Genomic DNA, 27,071 nt, shown 5'->3' with positions numbered 1-27,071 from the left:
TATGGCACTAGAAAAAAAGTCAGGGGATGAACAATGTCATTAGGATTAAACCTCTGGGGAACATGAATTGTGTTCCGAAAATTTTCATACAAATCCTTCTGGTAGATGCTAAGATATCGGCTGGCACCTCATGTCAATATGACGTCAGAAAGACATTAAATTTTGGTTGCGATGAAAACTGAGTTGCCAACATTTTAAATGTCTACTGAAGTTAGAATTTCATCTTGTGTGGATATTAACATTATGACATTATGGCAAATGTTGGGTTTTGTTCTTCATACCTTACAACTAAGTGTTGTCATTCCATATTGTTTGGAAGATTGGCTGGTTGTATTCTGATTACTTAACAACACAATTTGCAACCAACAATATTCATATTCATAACAACAGTATTCTACATTAAATTGACGTTGGCATTACAAGTTGTTCTGAAAGAGAATTTTGGTCACCTGACATCACAACCTACATTCAGCCAAACATCAGCGTCTAAAGATGTTAATGGCCAGCTGGGATATTTCACAGAATAAGTGAATACTTTGCCTTAACGGTAGTACTATATAAAACGTCTTAAACTTAGCATTCATCCTCTGGGCATTATAAATGTAGATACAAAGTCTGACAGCAATCTGTCGAGATATTTCAATTAAAAACAAAAATGGCACTAGAAGAAAAACACTGTAGGAAAAGCAGCTCAAACAGCAGAATAAAATGTTGGCACACTATGGATTTGTTCAATCTCTGTTAAAGAGGAGGAGGTGATGGTGGATGACATGACACTTGGGTGAGACAGCTGCCAAGCAGCATGCCACTATTTGAAACCAACAAGAGTGGGTACTTTTTAAGAAGAGGTCAGGACATTTCCAGCCATATTTTTAGCAACTGAACCAGATATTACATATAGCTACATATGGAACGTATAAATGTAAAGTATCTGTGTGTGGTCAGTGGTGTAAGGAACTTAGGACGGGCCCCAGTGCATACTATCGTGCATGTATTATGTTGACACAAATACAGACTTGACATTTAACAACATCAACATACATAATATTACCTGGCAATCATCATTGCATATCTGACAAAAATATCAAAGAAAGTAAGAAATGAATCATTTAATTGAATAGTTTTTATGGTTTATTTATAGATTTTATAGCTTATATAGAAAAAGCATAAAATTTCGTATTGGATAGCTACTATTTCAAATAAATAAAAATGGAAAAGTAAATCATGACGTAGATTGGTTTGCCTTTTTGAGGACATATACAGCAAATGGCACTGTTTTTAATTTAGGACCATCCTTTTTTTTTTTTAATCAATCCTCTTTGAACGCGGGTTTTTATTCAAGGTACCAATCTGAATCAAGGGCCCCCTCTCCTTCACAGGGCCCTCCACCCCACGGGCCCCAGTGCAACTGTACTCCCTGCACTGTCTATATTTAAGCCCCTGTCTGTGGTTTGCAGAAACGTACAATGCCAACATTTATTCTGGCAATTGGGTTGGAAAAGTCAGGGGATCGATTCAGGGGACCCATACATTTCTGCACAAACTGTGATGACAATCCATGCAAAAGATTTTTTTTTTTTTAGATATTTCAGTCTGTAGCAAAGCCATGCTGCTCACTTGGCTAAAAAAAGTTAACCAGACAGAACAAGATCATGAATGTGGAAATCAGACTGAAGAGGTTGTGAGCTTAAATGATGAATGACTGTGACGGCTTTTATATAGTATATATGTGCCACGGATTTGCAGCTTGAAGTGTTAAGATCATATAGCAATTCTGTGAACTTCACTCTTAAAGCCCCAGTGTGAGACTAGAGTAAATTTAGTTTGCAATTTGTTGCAGTCCATGAAGTGGAGTGCAGATAGTGCATATCTGAAGATAGACCATCCACATTCAGGGGAAGTCTCTGTCTGGACTGAATAACTGTTGCAAATGCATTTCCTGAAAGTAGAATAATTAATGCAAATGTGGAAGGCTAAAAACAGCTGCTTGGACGCAGGTCTGTGCATACCAACAGGTTGAGACCATAAAGCGTCTTCTCTGAACCGCATTACACACATTCAGCTGTACCTGCTTTTTATCTCTAAGGCCATTTCGCTAAACGACCACGAGCAGGATGTGAGTATCGTGTCAGGACTCTTTTGAATGTGTGTGTACTTTTTAGAGAGCATGTGCCTGTGTTTATACTTGTGCCATTGTGGGAGCATGAAGTGGACCCTAAACTGAAAAAGATGTGTGTTTCCTCTCCCTAATGGCTAATACGAACCAGACCTTACCTTGCACTCAATTCAGAAGCATGTGTGTGTGTGTGTGTGTGTGTGTGTGTGTGTGTGTGTGTGTGTGTTTGTGCGCAAGCCATAATGTGCAAACTTGTGTGCACACGGGTGTTCTTCCCATCTGGAAGGCCGTGTTCCTCATTAGATCACAGAGGGTGGCACAGAGGATTGCAGTGATAAAGCTGAAGCAGGACAGTGCAGTCCATACACAGTACAGGCCACTCCTGTATGGATCTTTGTCCTTGAACGCAGCGTCTGTCTTGCTGAATCATTACTACAAATTTCATCTTGCGTATTTAGTTTCTCAGAGCATGACAAATTGGGTGTACTATCATCACATTCATCTATAAAATTTCCCCCCTTTTCTATTTCTATCTATTTCTGAGTGACTCAAGAACAAAGGTTGCAGCTATAAAGTGTTTTCCTGCAGAAAAAATATTCAAGTGCATGTTAAACACCGGCTTTTCATCTCATCTTGGCACAGGTAGAAGCTGGTTTGATGTGAACCTCCTGCCTCTCTGTACCCATTTCTCTTCATATATTTTTTTCCTATACACATATCTTTCACCTTGATTCTTTATTTGTGTCCGTCTGCCCCTTTTTACCTATCACCATCCCTCTCTTTCTCCTGCTGTCTCCATTTCCCCCTCTCCTCCCCTGCAGTGGATAGGATTGGGGTCAGGGCCCTTTGGCCAGTGGAGCAAGTGACAGCTCTGACAGGGCCCTGATTTCACTCTTGTGCCTTCTGTCACCTCCCTGTATGCCCATCTCATTTTAATAATGTAAATATGGGGCAGGCTCAGGCCACAGAGAATATTCTGTGTCCTGGTGCTCACTCACTGGAACCCTGCTGCACACCTGAGCTGCACATGCACACACTTTTAGTCGGCAGTATTCTCCAACTCAGATTCAGTGGGTTTTCAGACTGCTGCTGAATACAGAACTACTGACAAAAAAACCTGTATTCTGTTTGTTTAATGGTGTCCAAGAAAGATGGAGCTAACATGGTAGACAAAGTTCTGAGAATAACAGAAAACATACAGGGAGGGAGTCACAAGAGACAGATTCAACGAGGAATGGTCAGATTTGAAGCGGCAGAGGCTGAAATATCTAAGTTTTGGTCAAGCTCCAAAATCACAGCATCCTACATTTTCTATAATGCGACTGGATAGTTTATTAGACCTGCCCAGCCTCCTACTTGCCAACTTTTTCCCAATCATCACACCTCCAATTAGTAATGCACACCTTATGATTAAAAAGTCTCAGGCCAAAGTGAAATATGACATGATCCCCTGTGGGTATATGAGACCCCCAGAAAGAGGAAAAATCACAGGGAATACTACCGGCTGGTCCAGGAGCTTCACCTGGATGATGGTCAGTTCAAAGCTTACTTTAGAGTTGGGGACAGCTTACCTACGTCTTGCAGCTTACCTAGGGCAACACTGAGAGTGAGCTAACATAAGCTTCACACAATCCATGTACGCCATAACTTGCTGTCAATTGCTACCACACAAGGCCCGCCTCTGAATTAATCCAACTGGACAATAGGATGAAATGCTAATGAAATTGGGCACTTTTTTTTTGGATTCAGGGCATTTAGGGCACTCCTGCAAAAACACAAAGCGCATAGAGCAAAAACGTGAGACACTCAGCAACGCAAAACCAGTGAGTAAAACTCTCATTAAAAACAATTACAAAAGCCGCCCAGGGCTGCTATAATGTGCTCTGTCTGTCTGGGCCTTAAAAGTGATGTGCATTGACAATATTTCTCAATATCCACAAAATTCAGGTTTAAATACATTTAAAAGCCAACTGTAAGAGACATGACGCGGCCATTTTTAGTTGGTTTCCAGCCACTGTCAGAAACATACAGAAAAACGTTTCGCAGATGTGATTACCACCCAGAGTTTAACGTGAATGCTATCTATACAAGTCAGAAAATCACACTCACGATAACGTTGTATGTTATGAATGCAACATGAGTGAATATTTCAACACAACCCAACCACCAGAAAAAACGTTGGCACTGAGCGTTTCCGAAAACCACTGATACGTTACATTTCCATGTCATTATGTAGCAAATATGTTGAAACTACATTTTAACAACCCATGTGGTTAAGTACAATCGCAGCAGGAAAAGCAGCGATGTCTCTGCAAAAACAGATGCTTGTCGTCAAGTTTGGAGCCAAAACAATTGTTGGAAACACAGCAACGACTCACAAACACACAACCAGTTTTGTCGTCTGTTGGTATTGAGCGGTCATCTGAATTGATCTGCAGTCAACTCATATATTACGTCACTTTAGAAAAATTGATATGATACATATGAAACATGCAACTGTAATGTATTCACGGTTTGAAACATATAATGCCAACATTTTCTTCTGGCAACTAGGCAGTTTGACAAATTCAGTTAGTCAGCCTGCAAAATCATCACCTAAGAGATATCTGAGCCCATTGTGCTTGAGAGGAAGGCACTACAAGTGGCTCACTCGGCTTACTCTAATCTAATCTAAAAGTATAAGAGTATTTGCCAGTGTAGACACAGATTCACTGTGGTTAAAACTGTCAGGGAATGCTAGTTTGGCTCAGATGCAGATGCTCTTCAATAACTACCAGAGAAGATGAAGGTAGGAAACTGTAAACAAGGCCTTTGTTTGGTCCTGATTATGTTTCCACTCAGGGTGGCTGAGGCTGGTCTGGACAGCCAACCAAACCAGCCACAGATGGAAGACACCAGTTTACTGCAATTTAGTGGCACAGGAGAATGACCTCAGTCTAATGTGAATCCCGCCATCCCCAGCTGCCCCTCCCAAGGTACCAAAGCGCAGGAAACTGCAGGAGCCGTGAGTCACAAAGCTCTCGGCAGGGAGATCTGTTCGTAACTATCTGTGAAGCCTTTGATAGCCTGCTGTTCGCTTGTTACGGATGTGATGCATGATTTGGAGGCAGTTTGCCCTCCTTGATTAAAGAAAAGGCCTCTTGGTCGGTAAGACAGCGGCCCCTCAGTACCACAGAGACGCAGACGAGCAAACCGTGGGCTTCGTTAACCTTTTTCACCTCTGCTATCCCTCAGCCTCACTACACCAGCCCTCCACCCCACCACCCGCCCAATCCCTCAGGTTGTCCTCTAGTGTTACCTTTTCTGGCTGGCTTGCCCCCACTGTGCTTGTAAATTTGGGGTTTGATCAGCGGAGGGTCTTTTCCCCTCTGATTCAGCATCCTGGAGGTCCCTAATGAACTGACTGATGTTCCATTACATACAATCACAGCTTAGCATGTCTGAGGAAGTTAGTGTTCAGTGGTATAACTACCATGGGGTGCATGTTGACAGGACATGCAGATACACTAATCACTGTTAGATGATGGGAAGTGTGTATATGTGTGTGTGTGTGTGTGTGTGTGTGTGTGTGGTAGAAGAGATCCAACTACTGCTGCAATCTTTGACCTGATTTTTTTAACCAAAGTTTTGTTTTTGTACATACATTAAGCATCCGTTTGTATCGCTTCAGCTGTGTATAAGCAGCAATTTTGAAAATTGAAACTGCTCAAAGACACACAGCCGCCTCTCTGCACACATACACAGATATATCCAGACGTGGGTGGTGATTCTGGAGTACTGGGTCAGTCCGTCTGGGGATAAATCAGACAGCCTAATCTGTCCTGTGAGGAGATGGAGGGTAATTGGTCACATTTGACCCCCGGCCTTGTGGACTGTGGGAACGCGGGCTTTATCTACCAGCGGTAATTGGCTAATGAAACACTTCCGCAACTCCTCCACTAGATTGTCATCCACCAGTCGGGATTGGGTGAGGCATGCGTGTGTGTATTTGTGTGAGTGCGGCCGGCCCAAGTGGCCAAGAGGCATGTGTGTGCGGGCGAGAGCGTGTGCGAGTAGAGAAAATGGCAGGATGCGGAACTCCCTATGGCCATCTCCACAGCGTTATCAGCAGCATCAGTCTCATGATGCCTGCACCATACTGATACATTGACAGAACACACATTAATGGTTGTGTGGTTGCCATTACAATTTAAATTTAGGTTTTAAATAGAAATGGTTAATGTAATTCAAATCTTTGGCCCAAGGCAAAGTTTTTTATGTGGCACATACTGATAGCGTAGCCATGAGACGACATAACTGAGTGTCTGCAGCAGCTCATTCTCTCAATACCACGGTCGATATGAAACAGCCCTGTGTCGTATTTTATTGAATTTTGCTCATGTTTTATAGCTGTTTTGTGTGATCGGTTATCTGGGCAAAGCCGTGCCCACATCAATCGAAAGACGAGAAAACCAGGGTGGGGAGAGTGAGTCGTGGGGGTGGGTGGAGGGGTACTGAGAAAAAAAAGGCTAAAGTTACGGTGGTGAGACAATGTCTCTGAGGTCCCATCAAGTGAGCCATTCATAGATGCAGGCCTACCAGTTTGTGGAGCCAGGGAGACACTCCGATAGAGTGGGGCCCAGGGTGGCCTTGTCTTTTTGTCCCAAGCTGACCCCTGCTCTCCCGCCTGGCCTCTGCGCCCCTCACCTGGCCTGTCCCAGCGCACTGGTAACAGGATACCTGTAATTTGCTCTAATGGCCTTTGAAAGACCTGGCTGGGCTAATCCCTGGAGTACTTCTCCCAGCAGCACCGTATGAAAGGGTGGGGGTAACAGGGCCGAGTGCGAGTCCTGAAAGAGGACCGGCCTCTGGATTGTGTGTGAGAGAATGTCACCCCTTGCGGCCGGGGCTGGGGCCGAGGGAGTAAGGGAGTCAGCTTTCAGCAGATCACCACCATGTGGCTTGTTCACAGGCTGAAAAAAACCCGGGCTCGGCTTGTAGAGAAGAAGATTGTCTCTGCTTTACACCTCCCTCAGTGGCTCAGTCTGGCAGGCGGGGGGAACTGGCCGAAGACCAGCCTGCACACAACTCTGAGAGAGTGCACTTCAAATTGTTTCCAGATTTCCTTTTGTAATTTGTGCTAAGGTACTGCTTCATGACATTTGCTCATTCGATATCAGAAAAGATTGATATCCCTTGTACTGCAGATTGCAAGAGGAGCAGAAATAAAGATGGAATGGTTTGACTTTAAGTTAAGGCAAAGCTTTTTCCATGACGAGACGTCACCTGACAACTGTCAGGTGTTAGAATGGAAGACGTTCCTTCCAAAAGCAACCTGCACGAAAAATTGGTGAACAGCACAGATTTTCTGAAATCATTAGTACATGCCTTAACATGCTTTAACATAGTTAAAGGAATACTTGATCCACAAAATGACCATTTGTATAACAATTACCGCATGTTACCTTGAATTTCTGAGAAAAATTTTGTTTTTCTCTCATGCCTCCATAGTGAGAATCCAAAAGAAGGTGAACATTCTCCATGAATTGAAGTAAACAACGACAGCGTTTAACAGCTAAACTATATCTAAGCATCCTTTACAAACTCTCAATTTGTGTAGTATAATCCAAGTCTCATTTATCCAGTTGTTTGCTCAGTACTTCCCACACACAAGCATTTTCGCTAAAACATTACAAATTCCAAAGACATCTGTACAGGTAGTCTCATGCATAGCCAACAGGATCAGACTGGGAACAAAATGATTGTCTGGCAATTTTCCTTGAGACCAGCCCCATCGTTGCCCACAGTAGCCATTGCTACTCTTTCCTCCGCTTTACTTGGTGCCACAAACAGAGTATTTTTTATAGTTGTAACTGCTGCTAATGTTAGAAACACTTTGGAGCATCAGCCTCAAGTACTTTTTTGCTTTTGTCTCTGACCTTTACTGCTCAACGAATTGTTTTTTAGCTCCTTTATTCTTCTAGGTTGTATTTTCATTCAACTTACTCCACTCTGTCTTGATCTTATTTATTTTCTTCTTGACCTCTGACATCACATGATGGACCGATTCACTTGAAGGTGTGGGGGAAGGTGATGATGGCTGGTACCACTGCTTATACCTTACAGTATAGGTACTCTGCTGACAGTCTAAGGACCATGTGATCCCTAATCAGAAAGGCTTTTCCAACATCAAGTGGACTGTAGGCAGCAATTTTGTTATACAGCATTGTTGGTGGTGGCCATGCGGCACACAAGGTTGGCTAGCCCATCTGGCATGTGCCAGAATTGCCCAATGGCCTGTCCAAGCCTGACGGCTGAATGCGCAAGCTTAACGCACGTGCTACTCATAGGTGGAAGTATTTCATATTGTAATATTTAAGCGAACATGCATGTGTTTGCTAGGTACTAAGAATACTTGCTACTGCTGAGCGTGGCCACTTCCTGTGTCTGTCCTTTCAAATTAAACTCCCACATGGTCCAATCATATAGGTTTCCATTTATTTTGACAAGGCACAGTTCCTAATAGTTTCACATTTGTTTGTTAAGCGACCAAATGAAATCTTGCCGACTAATGACCTTTCTGGTCGACTAACATTCAGTCAACTAGGGGGCAGCACTAAAGCACTCCACTGGATAAATGAGACTTGGATTTTACTGCACAAGTTGTGATTGTTTGTTAACAGATGTTTTGATTAAGTTTTGCTTTTGGTAAATGTGGTCCCCAGTGACTTCAATTTATGAAGAATATTCATAAATTCATTCATATTCATATCTTTTTTCTGAGGAGGCACGCGAGAAAAATGTTTTCTTCCTGAATCCAAGGTAACACATGGTGAGTAATTGCTATTCAAATAGTCATTTTGCGGGGGAAGTATTCTTTTAATAGCAAAACTAATGATAATAAGGATAACGATGATAACAATAAAACCATTGCTGAACAAAAGGCACTGGCCACTGAATATGGACTGAGATTAAAAAGACAGGAGGAAAATAATCTTATCAGTCTCATCTTGACTCTCGTCCCCCCAGAGATTTTAATGGAATGCAGGAACAGCAAGTGATATGTGGGCAGGGAAGACCAGCCCTCTGCCAGTCTTTTCTCTCCTTTCTTCCTGTCTTTTCTATCCATCGTCCTTGTTTCCTTGACAGGGCGGGCCGCATGCGAGGGACTTCACTCACAAAAATACACAACACATGCAGAACAGCCTTTCCTGCGTCCTACTTCCTCAAGGTATAGAGGACATTGATTGTACGCAGTCATATTTAAATGTCAGCACACATGCACACCGTGTGTACAGAGTGAATTAGAGAGTGACAGTGTGTTTAGATCTGCAAAAGTTCAAGTGTGTGCAGAAAAAAAGAAAGGTGCAAAAATAATCCTGTTTCTTATTTCCTTTGCTGTTATTTTAATTATGTGCTTTATAAATTCTGTTTGATCAAACATGAGTCGAGTTGAAGGATCCCTAACTGTCCAGGAATTCAGAGCTAAATTAGGCAAGAGAAACACTGTTCAGACCTCCAGACAGTCTGAGCTCATTTGAGGTACTGAATTACTTGGCATGTTGGCTTGAATGTGCTGCTTTGACAAACGTGGTGGGTGATGAGAGCGAGGGCTGTTCAGTTCATTTCATTTCTTGTTTTTATCCTTCGTAGGTTGTTTTACTCTTGCTTTTATTGCAAAAAAAGTGATGAAAATTTGATATTTGTAACTGCAGACTGGATATTTTGCGTATTTGTGTGCGACCAGTCCAGCCCGGCTCAGCTCACGGCAGACATATCTCATAGCTGTCGGTAAGGGATGAATAAATCATCCCAGTCTTGTGAGAGTTAATAGGTATGATGCATGTCCGGAGACCCGCTGCAGACAGGCTGGTAGGGAGGGAGGGAGGGAGAAGAGGGGTGACCCAGGCAGGGAGAGAACCAGACTGAGACAGAGAGACCTAAGAGGTGCAAGTCCGACAGAGGAGAAGTGAGGGACAGACGGGCAGTGAAAGGCTAGCTGGCAGATGGGAGACAGGAGGAAGGAGAGAAAGACAGGTACAGTTTGTCGTGAGGGAGGGAGAAGCTGCCTGTTGCCCGACAGCTGCTCTGCTCTGCAACAGAGGGCCGCTCACAAACACACATAAAATTGCACGTGAGACACACATACATACACACACATACCAAAATACGAATCTCTGCTGGAACAGTAGAGCTCTCAGAGTGGCCGTCAGAGCTCCTTTTAAAGAGACTGTAAATTTTTATATTGCTGTCCAGAACTGGTTGCTCAATTAAAACAAGTAACAGCATTGCATCATATGTATTTTGAGCCTGATCACACTTATTCAAACAAAAATAAATGTCATAATTTCATCACTATGTGTGTGAAACATTATGGACAGTGACTCAGCCAGGGTGTTTTTACATTAATGAAAGGGAAATCCTGAGCAAACCCTCAACTTTAACTAAAATAATAAAGTCTAACCTTCCTCAGAGTAAACTTCAGAGTAAAGAGCATAAAGTATCATCCCCTGGCCTTACCCAGAATGTTTCAGATGGGCCTGAAACATCCTAGAAGCTGTATTAAAACTGAAAATGGGGATCAAAGAAGACCTAATTTATAATGCTGTTTAAGATACAGGGCAGAAAATCATCATGGCACTCCAATCAGTCAAAGCAGGTAGTCTGGCCTTTAAAAGCAGATGTAAAACACCTGCTCTGACATCGCTCATTGGGGTGTGGGCAAAAGTCCCTATATTCATTAGTCTGTTGCACTCAAAACACCAAGTCTCTGTTCAGCATCACTGTTGATGTTTTGGAATACAGGTTTGTATAAAAAGCTGGCAGCTGACCACCAAGTTAGAGATGTCCTTTACAGTGACATCATCCTGGTGAGGACCCAAGTCAAGTCGTTTGAGATAAACTGCGCCTCGCCAAGAAAGTGGGCGAGAGCAGGCGGCTGCAGCAGGAGGCGGTGACAACAAGCCGCTGAGTTTCCCTGACAGTATCCAACAGCCTTCAGTCTGTACAGGAAGTCACACAAACGCTCACATCCTGTTAGATCTGACGCTTATTTATTATAAATGTTATCAGACCCATATATCAGTTTGTTCGCAGTCTCCAACTGTTAAATTATGACACAGTACCCTATATAAATGCAATAAAGGCGATCTGTAATTTAGGTTCATGGTTAAACCCCCATTTTAAATGAACTGCCATTGCGGCCACCTCGATCCCATGAGGTTGTTTCTGTCTACTTTTGTGTGACGTCGGAGAAAGTTGGGATGAAGTCAGGCACAAATCTAACCGGCCACCACTGGTGATTGAATCTGCGCAGGCCTGTCTCATCTCAAACAAGCCTAATGTCAAAGGCTGGCTGCTGTGTGTGGCTGCAGGAGAGGAAATGCAACTTGGTCAGGGTTGCCCATAAAGGAGGGGGTGGGCGCGGGGGTGGGCTTTCTTGGCCACAGCCACCAGGTGGGGACCCATGAGGGCCAGCAATAATCATGGTTATCCTACATATACTCACAACTCACATGGTGGCCAGGTGGGTCAACGACTCACATTGTGACCTTGACGACTCTGAAGCTAGGCGCTCACATGTGACCCCTACGACTCTGCAAGGGTTCCCACCCACACAGGGTTTAAAGTCTGCAACTTCATACCTGTCATTAAGAACTGAGGAAGCTTCTTGGATGAGAGGCAAAACGTCTTCAAGAAACACAATCAAGTCCAGTTGCCTATGATAGAGCACTTACCATTGTTAGAAAAGGGGGCGTGGCTCTACTGCAGTCCACTCGAAATGATGTAGAACACCATGATTGGCTTACAGACAACTCACCAAATAAGTCTGTGCACTTGGGCAGAGTCTGATGACAGTAATCAGACAGAAACGTTATGGCCATTGGAATAGACAGGGGATCTGAACGGGTTAAACTCATACCGTCCCCCTCAGTACTGGAAATAGCCATTTAGGGAATTCCACACCAACGTCTAATCAAGGACTGTCTGCACATGGTGGATTTATCCCAGGGGTCAAAAGTTTGGTTGATAAAGTATACTTTACCAGGGCAGACTCAGTCAGCCACTGAAGTCTTGGTTCACAAGGAGGATCATGTTTACTCTTGTCTTTGATTCAGTTTGAGTGTTTTTGTATATATGTTTTGCATCTGTGTGTTGTGATACATCTCCAACTTTTAATGCCTACCATAGGCCTACACTAGAAGGCTTTGAAAGACTTTGAAAATACTTAAGTCTGAGACCATCTGACATCTTAAGACAATGTCAGCTTTTGGTCACACACTATCAGATGTTACAAAAAGGGAGGATCTTATAGGATCACTCTTTACAAGACTACACCTATATTCCTTTTGAGGGTTATTTCCCATCCTGCTCCTGGTGGAACACATTACAGCAGACTCTCTTTAGGAAAAATGACGCATTAACAATCCCTTACATGTCCGCAAAAAGACATAACTCAAGAATAACAAGACAAAAAACATCATATGTCTACAGCATTCTTGTCAATTTGGCATCAACATATTTTATCAATATTCATATCATCAAAATTTGTCTGTGACGGTGAAATCACTTGAAAAGTTGTTTGGTGTAAGGCCTTAAAAATCATGAGACTTAATCATCGTCTTTGTGAAAGAGTGAAATACACAATAAAATTCAAATTGCAAACTATTTCAGTCCAGCACACTGCGTTTCCTGTAAGTCATCTCTCTGCCTCAGCAGCACTGTCATATCCCACAGCAAATTGAAGATCAGCTTTCCTATCAGCCACTCACTGCAATGAGATCATCACCGATCCAGTATCATATGCCACAAAGTAGATGTATCAGTGTATTGATGACTGTGTATAAGTAACCATCAGCCTCTCAGTATATGAGTCTCCTGACAAGACATTCCTTCATCAGCTACCAATCATTATAAAGTGTCTGGATTTTTCTTCCACTCACGCCAAGAATTAGGAAGGTAACACAGATATGTAGTTATTGACTGAAACATATGTTATGTTGATATTTCATTATGTGTATACATTTGTTAAGTATATTTCTCAGACAGAGCATGTTTAAAAGTGAAAGCAGAGCACTGATTCTGCTCTCAGCATGGCCTCTGACCCACTGACACAGAAGCTGTTATTTTTCTGCTGACACACCACTTGCTTTGGATTTGATCTGTCGCCACAAGGGCCGTAATCAAAGTTTTTGTGGCTCAACATTATATTGTCAGGGCATAAACAGTGGCCTCTGCCCCAAATCAAAAGTCATGATTACGCTTTATGGACTATTAAATGAAAGGGCAAGCGTGCATGTATGCTTGTTTTTCTTTGGCTGCCTTTCAGACTGCAGGTAAACCTATCTCACATCAGATTTTCTTTTCCTATCAAGTGAAACACATCACTTCTTAATGGCACCACATTCAGAAAAAAATCACAATGGAACCATTTTCTGAGCCACTTTTTATATGTGGTCTAAATTCATGTTTAAGATTTTGATTAAGATAATGTTTAAGATCAATTACTCACCCTGTGTTATGCTGACTTTGTAAAGAAAACTGTTTTACCCACACGTCTCCACAGTGAACGCAGAATCCAAAAACAGAGAAAATACTTGATGAATTAAGGTAAAAGGGGGTCGTATTAGGAACATTCATTCATTGTCCGTAACAGCTTATCCTGGTGGGGGTTGCGGCAGTGCTGAAGTCTATCCCAGCTGACACTAGGCGAGAGGCAGGCTTCACACATGAAACACACAACTATTCACACTCGCATTCACACCTATGGCCAACCTGCATGTCTTTGGACTGTAAGAAGAAGCTGGAGTACGCAGAGAAAAACCACGCTGACACAGGAAGAACATGCAAGCTCCGCGCAGAGGGGATCCCTCACCCTGAGACCTGAACCCTCCACCCCAGGTTCGAACCAGAAATCCTCTTGCTGTAAGGCGACAATACTAACCAATTTGTTTACAAACTCTCACCCAACTCATGCAATATAATCAAAGTCTCATTAATCCAGTCGTATGCTCAGTACTTCCTACACACATTTTCGCTAAAATCTCACTATTTAAAAACTACATCAACAGTCTCACGTGCATTTGAACTGCTCAGTAGAATGCACTCACAGTGTTCAATCGCACACGCTTGCCCAGGTGAGCTACTCGTATGTGGAAGTGTTTTAAATAGTGAGGTTCTAGTGAGGACATGTTTGGGAAGTACTGAGCATACGACTGGATTAATGAGGCTTTGATTATATGGTCCGTGTGAGTAGTGTGGGAGTTTGTAAACAGAATTTTGTTAGTTTTTGGATTTTTCGTTCACTGTGGAGGCATAGCCTTATTCACAAATTCAACTTAATTACTCATGGGTTCAGTAACAGATGTACAAAATATCAATTTATGGTTGAAGCATTCCTTTAATATCTTGGTTGTTTTGTATACACCTAAAAGCCTCTGTGTGCTATAAATAAACTGGGTTGTACGATGTGTCGTCTGACCACATCTACAGGCAAAACTTAGTGGGGAAAGTGGGGAAAACCCTGCCATCACAGCCTCCTTCTGACTGCACCCCACTGCCACAGAATCTCTGCCCAAGAACTCTGTTTCACTTTCACATCACTGTAATCACAACACAAAGTCTGTGTAATGTTTGGTTGAGCTCATGTGTGAATATAGGGGTTCACCGTCCGAAAATTCGTAGTGAGCAAGTGGACATATTGGTGATGTTTCTATCATGCAGCTCAAAACCAGAAGAAAACAAACATCCAAGGGTGAAGAAGACAGGTTATTTAAACAAAGACAGAAACGAAATGTTTAAATGGAGAGATGACTTCTGTCGGTGAGGGCAAAAGCCAAAATCCCCAGACAAATTCAAGGAAGGGCAAGACACTGTTGTTTATGGCCAACTGGCTACGTGACAGCATTGTAATCCATGTCTTGTTCTGCCTCCTGCACGCTCAGCCCATGCGCCATCCCTTGCCTCAACCAAACTGAGTATTTCCGGTAGGTGAGAACGCTTGCGACACAGATAATGTCATGTTGTGCGCTACAGGTGTGACGGGGAAACTCTGGACAATGTACAGACCTAATCTCTGGACATTTTCCTGAGTTCATGTGAGAAAACGCCCAAGGAGAGAAGTTCAAATCTTGCCAGCTTCCACACCTCCAGGCAATCACTGCGTTAATTTGGTGTGATTGTCGGATCGTCTCAAACATTTCTGAAATTCTGCATCAGTGCAAGCAACCCTGAAAACAACATTTTGACTGATGTTTCTAACTGTAATCTATATCAGAAAACACACCAAGTGGATTACAGGTTGGCTTGCATTTAAAGCCCGTAGTGAGTGTAGCTTCTGTTTCATTTTTTGTCAGTGGAGTGTTATGTTCTCAATGGTTCCTCAAAAACCAGTGAAAACTGTGCAGTGGTGTCCATGAGCCAAAGATGCATAAATATACTAGAATATACCTGAGTTTGTTTTTTTGGTGAAAACATAAATTGTATGCAGGTTCTCCATAAGTCCTTGCTAGTCATTGGTTGGTATTTTACTGTACATTCAAGGGTTAATGTCCAAGTTTCCATATCACAGCACCTGTGATGGCCTCCACTAGAGCGCCTGTTCTCATGGTAATCTCTCAAGGTGTTTAAAGCAATAGTGAGTGATGCAGCCTTTGTCTGTGCTGATACACACAGGCGGCTGCTTCGCCCAGTACCAGACCCTTCGAGGGGGTCATGGCAGATCAAAGGTGCTGGTCACAGCCATTAGGCCCGGCAGCCCAGACCCGACATGAAAAGCTTGTGTTTTGAAAAGGAGGGCAGAAGGAAAAAAACAACAGGGCCCTCTTCGTTTAAAAAGCAAGCAAACTGTGAAATAATTGAAAAGGTATGTCAATCAAGAGCAGGAGCACAGCGGGAACTCCAAGATTCCCAGGCTCTGCTCTGGTCGAGCACTGAGCCATGGAGGGCTGCTCAAGGGGGCAACCCAAGAAATTAAAGACCTGGGAAAAGGAACAAAAAGAAGACAGGAGGAAAGGAGCAGAAAAATCTCTTTTTCTCACTCTCTCTTTGCTCAGTCTTTCACTCTTTTCTGCTTTAAATTTGCGATGAAAGGAACCATTTTGCCACACTTTGTAGAGCCCCATTCAAAACGCTTGGTCATTAATAAGATCTTGTCTAGCTCTTCACCTCTCAGGTGAGTAACAAAGACTTATTTGGGGGAGCAGCCATTGGAAGCGCCTGCCCCCACCACCGAAACCCCCATCTTATAACCAGCACCTTCACCCTGTACTCACTCCCTCCTCCTCCCCCATACCATGAGTCTGACAAAAGGGAACCCCGTGAGAGTGTCTCTCTCTTTCCTTTCTGCCTTTTTTTTTTCAAAGTCAGAAAAGGCTTGAATGATCTGACGTTGGGCTAACGTCCAAAAAATGGGGGACGGAAAGAAAAGAAAGAGTAAAAAAAAAAAGACTGGGTAAAAGACTTTTTTCTATGCTTTTAAAAATCCCATAGAGGAGAAATAAATGGCAAGTCCACAGTTGACTAGACATGTATAGTGCAGGATTTGCTTGTAATGGCAGCTTGAGCTTATTGACAGTCCCAGCCAAAACATGTCAAAGGTTAAGAGATCTTGCCAATTGCAAGTGGGAAGCCAAAAGTACCTTTTTCATGAGCTCAATAGGGCCATCAGTTGATACTTGCTCAGCAGAACATGGAGCGGGAGTGACCCTCAGTTTCCAATGCAACTCAGGAACAAAGAATTAATTTGTCTCAATTGTTACTCTCTCTTCTTTTCAATTGTGATTTTGTTAAAGATTTGAAACAGTTCTTGAATAAACATTATTCACAATTTTAAAAACTTTAATTTTCTCTAAACATAGTCAAACATTATACTAGAATAAGATCATTTTATTAGAACAAACTAAATATTCCTGCCCTCTTATGTAGATTACAATTCTTTGAATTTACACCAGGCCATATGTTACAAAAAAGGATTATTAAAGGGAGGATTAGCCCCATAATGCACTTAAAATGTGAGATACAACTAAAATTTATGTTGGTTTGCAGGGGGTTTCAAAAAATCCAGATAAATCATTTTAGCATTTCTAAAGAGCCGCCATCAATCAAATCGGTGGACTATATTTTTAAAACCCTTTTATAATAACACAAGTTTCAGTCAAAAATACATACTTCTAGAAAACATCTATATCACAGCAAATTTCTACAAGTCTGGAGGCTAAACTCAGCACACAGCCTTTTCCTCCAGTAAAGTGACCTTTGGATTTCAGCAGTTAGGAAAACCCTCTAATAGCTTGGAATACCTCGCTCTGATTTCTCAGGCTTCCAGCACAATGGAGTGACTTTTCAAAGGGAGGACTGTGAGTTATATGGATCTAACTGGTCTTTATAGATGTGTGGTCAAGCGTCCAGAGCCCGAGTGATTCCTCGAGACAATGTGAAATCCCCATTTCATGTCCTCAGATCTTTTGTGTCTGCTGGCTGCTACAGCAGCATGTATGAATGAAATGACATGTAGGCTACCTATGAGACTGGAAAAGAGACTGAACAATATTTAATGTGCTACAGTCTTGTTTTTGCTGAAATGCTTTGCAAAATTATTGCTAACACAAACTTACCTATCAATACAGATATTAGCTAGTAGATTATTCTAAACTGCGATTTGTTCAAGACTTTTTTTTAAACTTTTAAAACCTGACTTAACTATTCACGGCCAACTCTTTGCAACGTCTCAGATGTGACAAACATCCATCCAACACACCTACTGTGCCTGGAACTCAAACCAGCAAATAATGGCAATGACTGCTGGCACCACTTTCAGGCACCAGCGGTTTTCATTGGCCTGGACTAATCCCCCATAAATCCTTGCAGCGCTCCAATCACCAGCCGGGCCTCAGCTAATTGCTTATGAGTCCCTTGCACGCTCCAGGTGCCACCGTAGCACACCCGGTGTTTGTAAACACAGCTCGTAAAGAGGAGGCTGCCATCAAAGTGTTAATGTTTCCTCGGAGGATCAGAGGCAGCGCAGGAATGATGGGGGTGCAGCTGGGCTGGTACCTGGATGGACTCAACTGAGGCATTCCCCTCCCTTCCCTGCAGCTGCGGCGAGCAGAGAGAGGGCTTCATTTACACGGTCCTGTCAGAGAAGAAAGACACTCAACAGGAGTTTGTGTTTGTTTACCTTCCTCGTCTTTTCTTTCCTCCTCTTTACTCTCTGTACTTCTTTGTGCATAAAGTAGATGACCTCACTTGGTAAGCACGACTGGGGATGTTCAGAGCTGAAAAAAAAAGAAAAAAGTTTGAGATAGTTGTGTTTAGAGTGATGGGACCAGCAGATGTGTGTTTTTAAGTTGTGGAGCTCTTCAGATGAGCTCTTTGAAACCAGTGGTCTGATAATATTAGCAGCTAAGCTGTAGAGAAGAGCGGTTAGTAGCACCTTTGTTTGCAGTCGCATTTTCAAGACTGTTATGAATACTCACATGCCCCAAATGGAAACTGTTTGTGTCGCTGTAATTATTGTTCCTGTCCATGCTGGCTGTAAAGAGTTTTTTTCCCCATCTCTTTGCATCAGATTACTTCAGAAGGGGATCTCTTAACTACATAGTAGTCATGAGAGATACAAATACAGAAAACCAAAAGCACTTTCAATGCACATATGAGCATCTGAGTTCTGTATTAGACACTAGGGCTGCCCCCTAACAGTCGACCAAACATTAGTCGACCAGAAAGGTCATTAGTCGGCATGATTTCATCGGTCACTTGGTCAAAGAGAGAAAAAAAAAAACAAAATTTAATTTGAAAAGACAGACACAGGAAGTGGCCATGCTTGGCAGTCAGACAGAAGTCACTTAACCTTAAACTCAAACCACTGTGTTGCCCCGCCCAAAATGTATAATTTAACAGTTACATTAATATCGTAAACATGCGGCCAACTAGTCGACGAATGGCCCTGAGTAACAACTATTGGTTGACTAGGAAAATTCTTAGTCGGTGGCAGCCCTGCTAGAGACCCAAGAACAGCACCACCAGTTGTTTCAGTGTGAGCCCCAAAACGTCTGTTTGCTATCAAGTGACAAAGCAGCAGCTGTAGTAATGAAGAGGGAGCAAAGGAGGAAGTCAGGTGTTACATTAGAGTAAAACAGTCAGCATAGGGAGACGGTTTGCATGGTTGAATGAGTCAACAAAACATCAGATTTACAACCGACAGTCAGTGTTGTTTTTTCTAAGCAAGGCCACAATTGTTCCCAAGCCTTTAAGTTCATCGCAATCGAGGTGTTTTCACTGAAGGGGGCCATTACTGTACCCTAGAAATCCAGAGTTCTCGCGAGAGCGCAATTTGAATTTGCTCAGCGAGTTGCTCTGGCAATCAGTAACGATGCTCATTACCTATGCCCATGAAACCGAGCTGCACCAATCACATCGGTGTATCCGATATAGGCGGACCAGAGGCGAGCTAAACAGATGACGACAGCGCTGCGATGACGAAGTCTAGAATCAGTCAGTAAACATTGCAAGGTGGCTACAGATGAACACCAGTTGTTTGAAACAGCTTTGGCCGCTACAATGAACGAGTTAGACTTGGCTTTTTCTCTAAAAGAGGAACAGAAGACGGCGCTCGAATCTTTCCTTTGCAAGAAGGACGTTTTTGCTGTTTTGCCGACCGGTTAAGGCAAGAGTCTAATCTACCAGTTAGCTCCACTGGTAACTAAGCGTATACGCCATCCCGTGTATTGTTCTGATTGGTCGTAGTGTTATCCAACTGCGTGCAGTGATATTTACAAATGCATGCTTGGTGCCACCCCTCGAGTTGGGCCATTTTCATTACTCATGGCCAGACCCTAAATCTTTCTAGATTTGGGTCTGGATTTCCAGGCTAACATTACTGTGCATTTACCTAAAATCCAAGATTCAAATGTACACTGGGCAAGCTAGACTAGATATGGGAAACATATTGATGGGGGAACAGAGTTCAACACAACACCGGCAACTGCCAGCACAGAGCGGATTTGTCAGTACAGAGAGTAATAGTTCGCATTAGCATGGTGTCAGTTTTGACAGCAAATGATAGTGTTTAGTTTTTGGGTGTAAACCACACCTATGTGAACACACTGTAACACCTTAGCACAGTGGTTCCCAACTGGTCCCGCCACGTGTTCTAGATTTCTCCATAGTCATTAGTTCAAGGTCCACACAGAGAGAGTTATACTTGTATTTGGCAACGTTGTGAAGCTAGTTTGCTGTCTCTGTTGAGTAGCTGTCCATTATTCACTCTCTCTACAGCAGGAAATGGCACTTTAAAATGAAAGCTCTGTGCTGAAAATTTACTGTACCGGTTGCCTTAGCAGATACTATTGTGTGTTTCACAGACAGTAACACTGTGTCAGCCGCTGCCAGTTACAAGCTAACAAGCTAAAACACAACATCAACAAATGAAAGATGCTAACTACACCTACGATTCTGATCGACTGCTAACTGCTGATTTTGGTGCACAGCAGACTCCTAATGTTAGCCACTAGCTAATGTTAGCCATCTTGATGCACACTGCTCTTCCACCAGTCAACTTAGCACTAGCCTCACATAGTCAGACTTATCTCCACACTTTGTTTTAGCACTGGAGAAAGCAGAAAGTGAATGGAACAGCGTAGGCAGAGGCCAGATCCAGAACTTCTCAAACAGGGATAATTTTCTTTTTTCTTTGTATATGGTAAAACCATTTCAAACAAAATGTTAATTAATCAATTAGTATTTCTACACATGTTAAAACATGTCTGGAAGGGAACAGTTTAACCAGGTGTTTACTATTGTGGCCATGAAGCCGAAGCATCCATAAGCTTAGCAAAGTAGTAATTTAAGCCTAAACCACAATGTTTCTATAACCTTACCCAAGTACTCATTTTAAAACAAACCATGAACTTTCCCTAAAGTTAACCGAGTCATTGTTGTGCTTAAACCTAACCAAACGTAAACTATGAAACAGAGAACAGATGCTTCTGGCAGGTACAGACAAATGATGTCATCTCGCCAATAAGGGTAATAAAATCAGGATGGACAAACAACTTATTTGGCCATTTAATTCAGAGGACTTGTGTATTAAGACAGACTTGGAAAAAATGTGAACGTACCCTTTAAAGCTAGTTCTAAAACAAATACATAACTCATTATTTCATGCAACAACATATTAAGTCAAGCCTTTGTGCCAAGTTCAGCTTTACTCTTCTTTCCAAACAAAATCTGAATTTGCACAAATAAATAAGTAGAAAGGGGGGTAGCACCTGCAAAACCCCTGATGTGAGCGTTTATTTTTCATTGCTGGATGGGTTAGACCAGTGAGACTGCTCAGTCACTGCCCTGCACAAGACTTGCGGTTGTACCAAAGCAGCTGGGGGTTGGTCAGTTGGGTGGCCAGTGGCCCACTGCTGCTTTTATGACTTGCGTTTCCTACCAGCTTTGGATCACCCTGTCCGTCAGCACCTTGATCTGGTGCTATGTTTACAGCATCTATCCAAAGCCAACAATCCCCTTTTCACAAATATACTGCAGTGCCTAGCCCTTGAGCAGCAACATGTTTTCTCTGCACAGACTTGGTTTCCAGGGGTGTTAAAAGAAGATTCCGTGCTCTGATCAGATAGCAGGGCCACATCAGGGCGCTTTTGAAGGTGTAAGTGGGTGAATAAAGCCAGAAAAATATCATCCAGAAGAGAGCTTCATCTCTAGCAATTAGCTGCTATTCAGAACCCTGCGGTAAGCCCTCAGGTCATCTCCCAAACATCTCCTCGTCGTAGCCATGACAATGGGTGTGTGCCTTTATTTTTGTGTGCAGACAAAAACCAGATCAAGAGTGAACCACATGGGACTTGTTTGCAATCAGTGCCCAGAGGAAACAATTAGCCCACAAGCTTGCCAGCTTTTTCATGGGGTGAAGTGAGTTGGAGTGGCTGCTTAAGTGGCCCGCAGACACTGGTTTTGTGTCCCTCAGTAAACAACACTGGGCATCATAAGGATGGAGTGTCACATCTGGAGTCAGGAGGTTTGAATGGAAACATACTTAGACAGCGTGTATGTGTGTGCTACAGAAGTGTGTATTACAAATTTTATGTAGTTCAGGATGTGGTCCATAGGTGTGCATAGGTAAAGTTGTTCAATTAAGCTTCTATGAGAAAATAATTTTAACTTTCTGCCTTTTCTGATATGATCAAACCATAAAATGATGTTAGAAATGCTAAGCTTGACTTATCTTCACACAAAGGGAGCTCTCTCGGGCCATTGTGCATGTCCTGTGTATGTGTGTCTCTTTTTCTCTCCTCTTGGACTCCCTCTCCCTGAAGCATATGGCTGTCTGGTATCCTAATCGCTAATGATAGAGTGGCTTTTGATGGGGAAACTCCCAAAGCTAGATGTTTCTAACCCAGACTCTTGTTCCCTCTTTTATTTTCCAGGCCTGATGGAAATCCGATCTGTCAGTGTGGGAGTTGTTGCCATCAAATCTGTCAGCACCGGGCTGTACTTAGCTATGTCCAAGAAAGGCACGCTCTTTGGATCGGTGCGTATACAACCTGGCAACATTGTTTCTGGAGGTCAAGATGGGAGGGCTGTGAAAGGGGAGGAGGGTGGCCAGGGTAGGGGAGGTATATGTGTATAGGGGTCCCAAATGAGTGCCTACCCAAACATGTTTGATTCTGCTGAAGAGAAGGGAATCTTCTGCCGGGAAGTCCAGAGAAAGTTCAGAGTGTTACAATCAATCATGGCTGTACACCTGGGCCCACGGCTGATGATACCTGCAGCTTGAGTTGGCTTGTTCCACTGTCAAAATAAATAGCAGAGAAGAGACACCCAACCAGCAGTGACAAAGAGCCAGCTGGGCTCCTTTAAAGGTCTTCGCGTGCTATCTGCCAATTGTTTCCCACAGCAAGCTTTCAAAAGTAATCACCTCTCTTTGTTAAAATCAGCCACACATCAGACCTGAGGTGTGTGGTGTCTAGCTCATGTATTTACATCTTGGAAACGGAGAAATCAGGGACAAGCAATCAGTCAGCAGCAGTGATAAGAGAAGTGCCTTTACCGTAGTAAATAAGACATAAACAGATCTGAAGACCCAGGTCTGAAACCCCACATAATGAGAAAAAAGGCAGGTGAATCACGGCAGTCTCATACTATCCTGATGCTATCACAGACAGGGCCTCATTATGGCAGATAAGGATCTGAAAAAGGGAATGCAGCAGAATCTCTTGTCACTACAATATCTTTCAAGACTCTTTGACTGCCTGATAAGAGGTGGTAACCACCCATGGAAAAAGTGGCTGTTGGATTACCTTCACAGATCGCTTCACAGGCAAAAAAGGCCCGTTACTTAAAAGAAGACTTGGATCAGAAAGGAGAAACAATGATTTTCACATCAATTGTTGATTAAAAAGGTATTTTTCATTAATAACTTTATTTTGAGAATACTATGGGTTTTGTTCACTCAAATTATTCTCAATATTTTATCAATTTTCGGTAGTAGTGTGTAACATTTAGGGGGATTTAGTGGCATCTAGCAGTGAGGATTGCAGACTGCAATGATCTGAAACTTCTCCTGGTTAGAATTCCTTCAGTGTTCATAGTTCTGAGGGTTTTTCCTGGGAGCCAATTTATTCGCAAAGGTCTCCTCCTCTCAAAAACAAACAGGCCAGGTGAATAAAACCAGTAAAACACTGAAGAAAACAGTTTCAGGTTAAAAATCAGTATTTCTACAAAGCTGTTTGTCATGTCTGAGTCCGGCTCCTGTTAACCTCTGTTAACTTCATGTTTGCTCTATCTCCAGCCAGTGTTTGGTTTGTCCATTCTGGGCTACTGTAGAAACATGGTGGTGCAAATGACATGAACGAGGACCTGCTCCCTTTGCAGATATAAATGACTCATTCTAAGGTTACAAAAACACAATTCTTATTTTCAGGTGATTATACACTAAAGAAACGTACTTGTCATATCATATTCCACTTCTGCCAATATATCCCCCTGACTCATACACACTGGACCTTAAAGAGCATTGTTCACCCTAAATGTTCTCAATATTTTAGGTTTAATTTGTGGTTTTCTGAGGTCTTTTGAGGTTTTGAATTTGTGTCTGCAGCTGAAACCGTTAAAGAATGTAATTCAAAAATAGCAACATTTTATTCCAGTAACAATGTCCTGGTTACTCAGAATATATCACAGACCTCATTGTGATCAGTTTCAGTCAGTGATCAGTTTTCAGAGGTCAGTCCCAATGAAAACTTAACTGTGGATTATTGCGAGTAACCAGAACATTGTTTCTGGAAAGACATGCTGCTTTTGGGTTTAAATTCTTCAATGCTTTGAGCAGCACAAACAAAATTCCACTGACGCAAACTGTATGGGTTGATGGGAAAAAAGTTTCAGAGGTGGACATCTCGAAACCTCAAAACTGTTTGTTTGGCTAGACACAAAATTATGTTTTTTTTTTCAGTTTGGGTGAACCAGCCCTTTGATTCTGCTTCTACTGTAGCATTAAAAAGACAAACCAGCTTAATACTTGATGCAGAACTCTATCAGCTACAAACACCAGGCAGGTCTTTTACTGCAACAACAGATATTAACCTTTGTGCACTTGGAAGCTGGCCTAGAATAGCACAGCAGGAATAGCAGTCAGCTGTTTGCTATTCACTCATCTGTTATAACCTCTTTAACGTCTCTGTCTTCCTCCCTGTGATCGCAGGTGAAGTACAACCCGAGCTGCAAGTTCAAGGAGCGCATTGAGGAGAACGGCTACAACACGTACGCCTCCCTCCGTTGGAAGCACGGTGGGAGGCAGATGTTTGTTTCGCTGAATGGGCGGGGAAAGCCACGGCGAGGCCACAAGGCTCGTCGAAGACACCCGTCTACTCATTTCCTGCCCATGCTCCCCTCCTAGCTGCCCAAGCCTGAACTCTGACCGGCGACTGGCCGGCTCACCTGCCTCCTCACACTAGTGTTGATCTAGCCATGACGGCAATCTTTATTTTTATTACTCCATCCTCCTGTCACATAAATGTACATTTGTTGAGGGTTGTAACATTTGTAGAGTTAGTATAATATGTACGTTTAAGTTATTTTCTCCATTTTCTAATGATGTTCAATAATACAGTAAATATACAGTAGAATTATACTCCAGCCATCTGTCTGGCCACAGTATCTGTCTGTGTGCCTGAACTGCATGTAAAGCGATGTTTGGGTGACTTTAAGAGGCTATAAGAGGGCTGAAAAGGGACAGCAAGGCTAAGAAACAACAAAATACGGCTCACTGGTTTGTTATTTAGCCTATTTTTTTTGATGCTCAGCTAAATAAGAACAAAAGCATCACGTACAGCAAAAATTATATTTTCAAGCTTCACTATTAAAACAAAAATAAGCAACTTTGAAATAACTACAAGCCAGGGCCACAGCTCCGACTGAGGACGTTGATGTTCTCTGTATTTCTGGTTGACTTTTAGGTGGTTGGGGTCCCCAGTATTTCACTGAATTTACATATAGACCAAATCACCATGTTTGTTTGTAATGACTTTCGGGTAGGAAAACACACCCACATCACATACATAAAATGAAACTGTGCTGAGAAAGCGCTGCCTCAATTGGTTAGTTTTTAGTTACCTAAAAAAAAGGTCCACCTAAAGTAATCAATTTTAGTTTAAGTGTACATTATATTTAGAATATTTTCACTGCTTTACCTTGCTGTCAGACAGCCTATTCTGGGAACTGAAGCTGTAAAGTCACTAGACTCCATTGAAAAAACAGTAATTTTACCTTGCAAAACACTGGAGTTGCCACTCTCCGCTGCCTCGATCAATTAGTGTGTAAGGTTAAAGCGGTGAAAATATACAGTTAGGGCTAAAAAATTATTTAATAAATCAATTACCAGTTGCCTGCCTGGAAGTGATTACTGTTGTCCACGAAAAATCATGGCAAAAAAAAAAAAAAGTTTTTTAGACATTTCATGCATGAAATGTGATAGTGAAAAGTTTCTCATGCTATTTTTTTGTAAGGCTAAATATGACTAGACCAGGGGTCGGCAACCTTTACTAACACAGGAGCCATTTTTGACAAAAATAAACATAAACATTTTAGTTGTCTTTATTTGGTATATAGGCTTCATATCTTTTACTATTGGAAAATGTAAGAATTTCTTTGAGCCTACAACACTGGCATATAAAATCAGAATGTCGAAACAATAACTATTATTCATTTCCATTTTTTTGTCAAAGCCACAGGGCGCCACTGGAGAGGGGCTAAAGAGCCACATGTGACTCCGGAGCAGGTTGCCTACCCCTGGACTAGACCAACAGTAGGCCTAAACAAAACAACTCCAACAGATTTTATATTATGTAGAGTAAAGTGGTGAGGGTTCATATCATTCAAAAACAACATGACAAATAACTAATAAAAGGGGGGATTTGGACCTGTGACCCGAGTATTTCTGAAATTCTGGCTATGGCCCTGCTGCAAATCCAAAACCCTGATTGTTGCTTGGGATATACCGTACTGACACTACTGGATAAGAAGAGACACTGATCTGCACCTGAACTGCACAGAGGAGATAAAAATCTCTGCTGACTCAAACACATTGATAAATGTACTGTTCTGTCTGTATATGTCTACGTATGATAAGAACACAACAGAAACTAAGCTAACTACTGGGATAATATGCTGGATGACCTTTTACATGTTTGTGCATGCTTCTGTCGGACTGCTTCTCTCATTCAACCAACAGCTAATAGATTAGGAATCAGTATCAGAAAAAAAATGCATTGTGTCTCTAGTCTCTGATTCTTGGTCCTTAATTCAGTCGTGAAATAATAATATACGTTTTGAGTCATTTAATGCATTATAGCAGCCATAGGTAACGCAGATGTCACATAGCGACAACTTCATTAATTTTGTACACAGTAGTAAATGGTTATTACATACTGCCTCTCTGTTAAGTCTTGCTAACATTTTCTCAACAAGGCTG

The 27,071-nt window shown here is 42.3% G+C and overlaps 1 protein-coding gene across 1 annotated transcript in view; it reads left to right on the top strand.

Moving 5' to 3' along the window:
• fgf22 (fibroblast growth factor 22) overlaps positions 1 to 25,561 on the top strand; it is a 34,526-nt gene extending 8,965 nt beyond the window's left edge. The window contains exons 2-3 of the mRNA XM_049588972.1: positions 22,528 to 22,631; positions 24,804 to 25,561. Coding sequence (XP_049444929.1) covers positions 22,528 to 22,631; positions 24,804 to 24,998 — 299 coding nt within the window. The 3' untranslated portion in view covers positions 24,999 to 25,561. The remainder of the gene's footprint in view (positions 1 to 22,527; positions 22,632 to 24,803) is intronic.
• The last annotated feature ends 1,510 nt before the right edge of the window (positions 25,562 to 27,071 follow it).

The sequence above is a fragment of the Epinephelus fuscoguttatus genome, linkage group LG10 (genome assembly GCF_011397635.1).
Source record: "Epinephelus fuscoguttatus linkage group LG10, E.fuscoguttatus.final_Chr_v1".
NCBI classification, from domain to species: domain Eukaryota; kingdom Metazoa; phylum Chordata; class Actinopteri; order Perciformes; family Serranidae; genus Epinephelus; species Epinephelus fuscoguttatus.
This window is presented reverse-complemented; position numbering and strand designations above follow the sequence as displayed.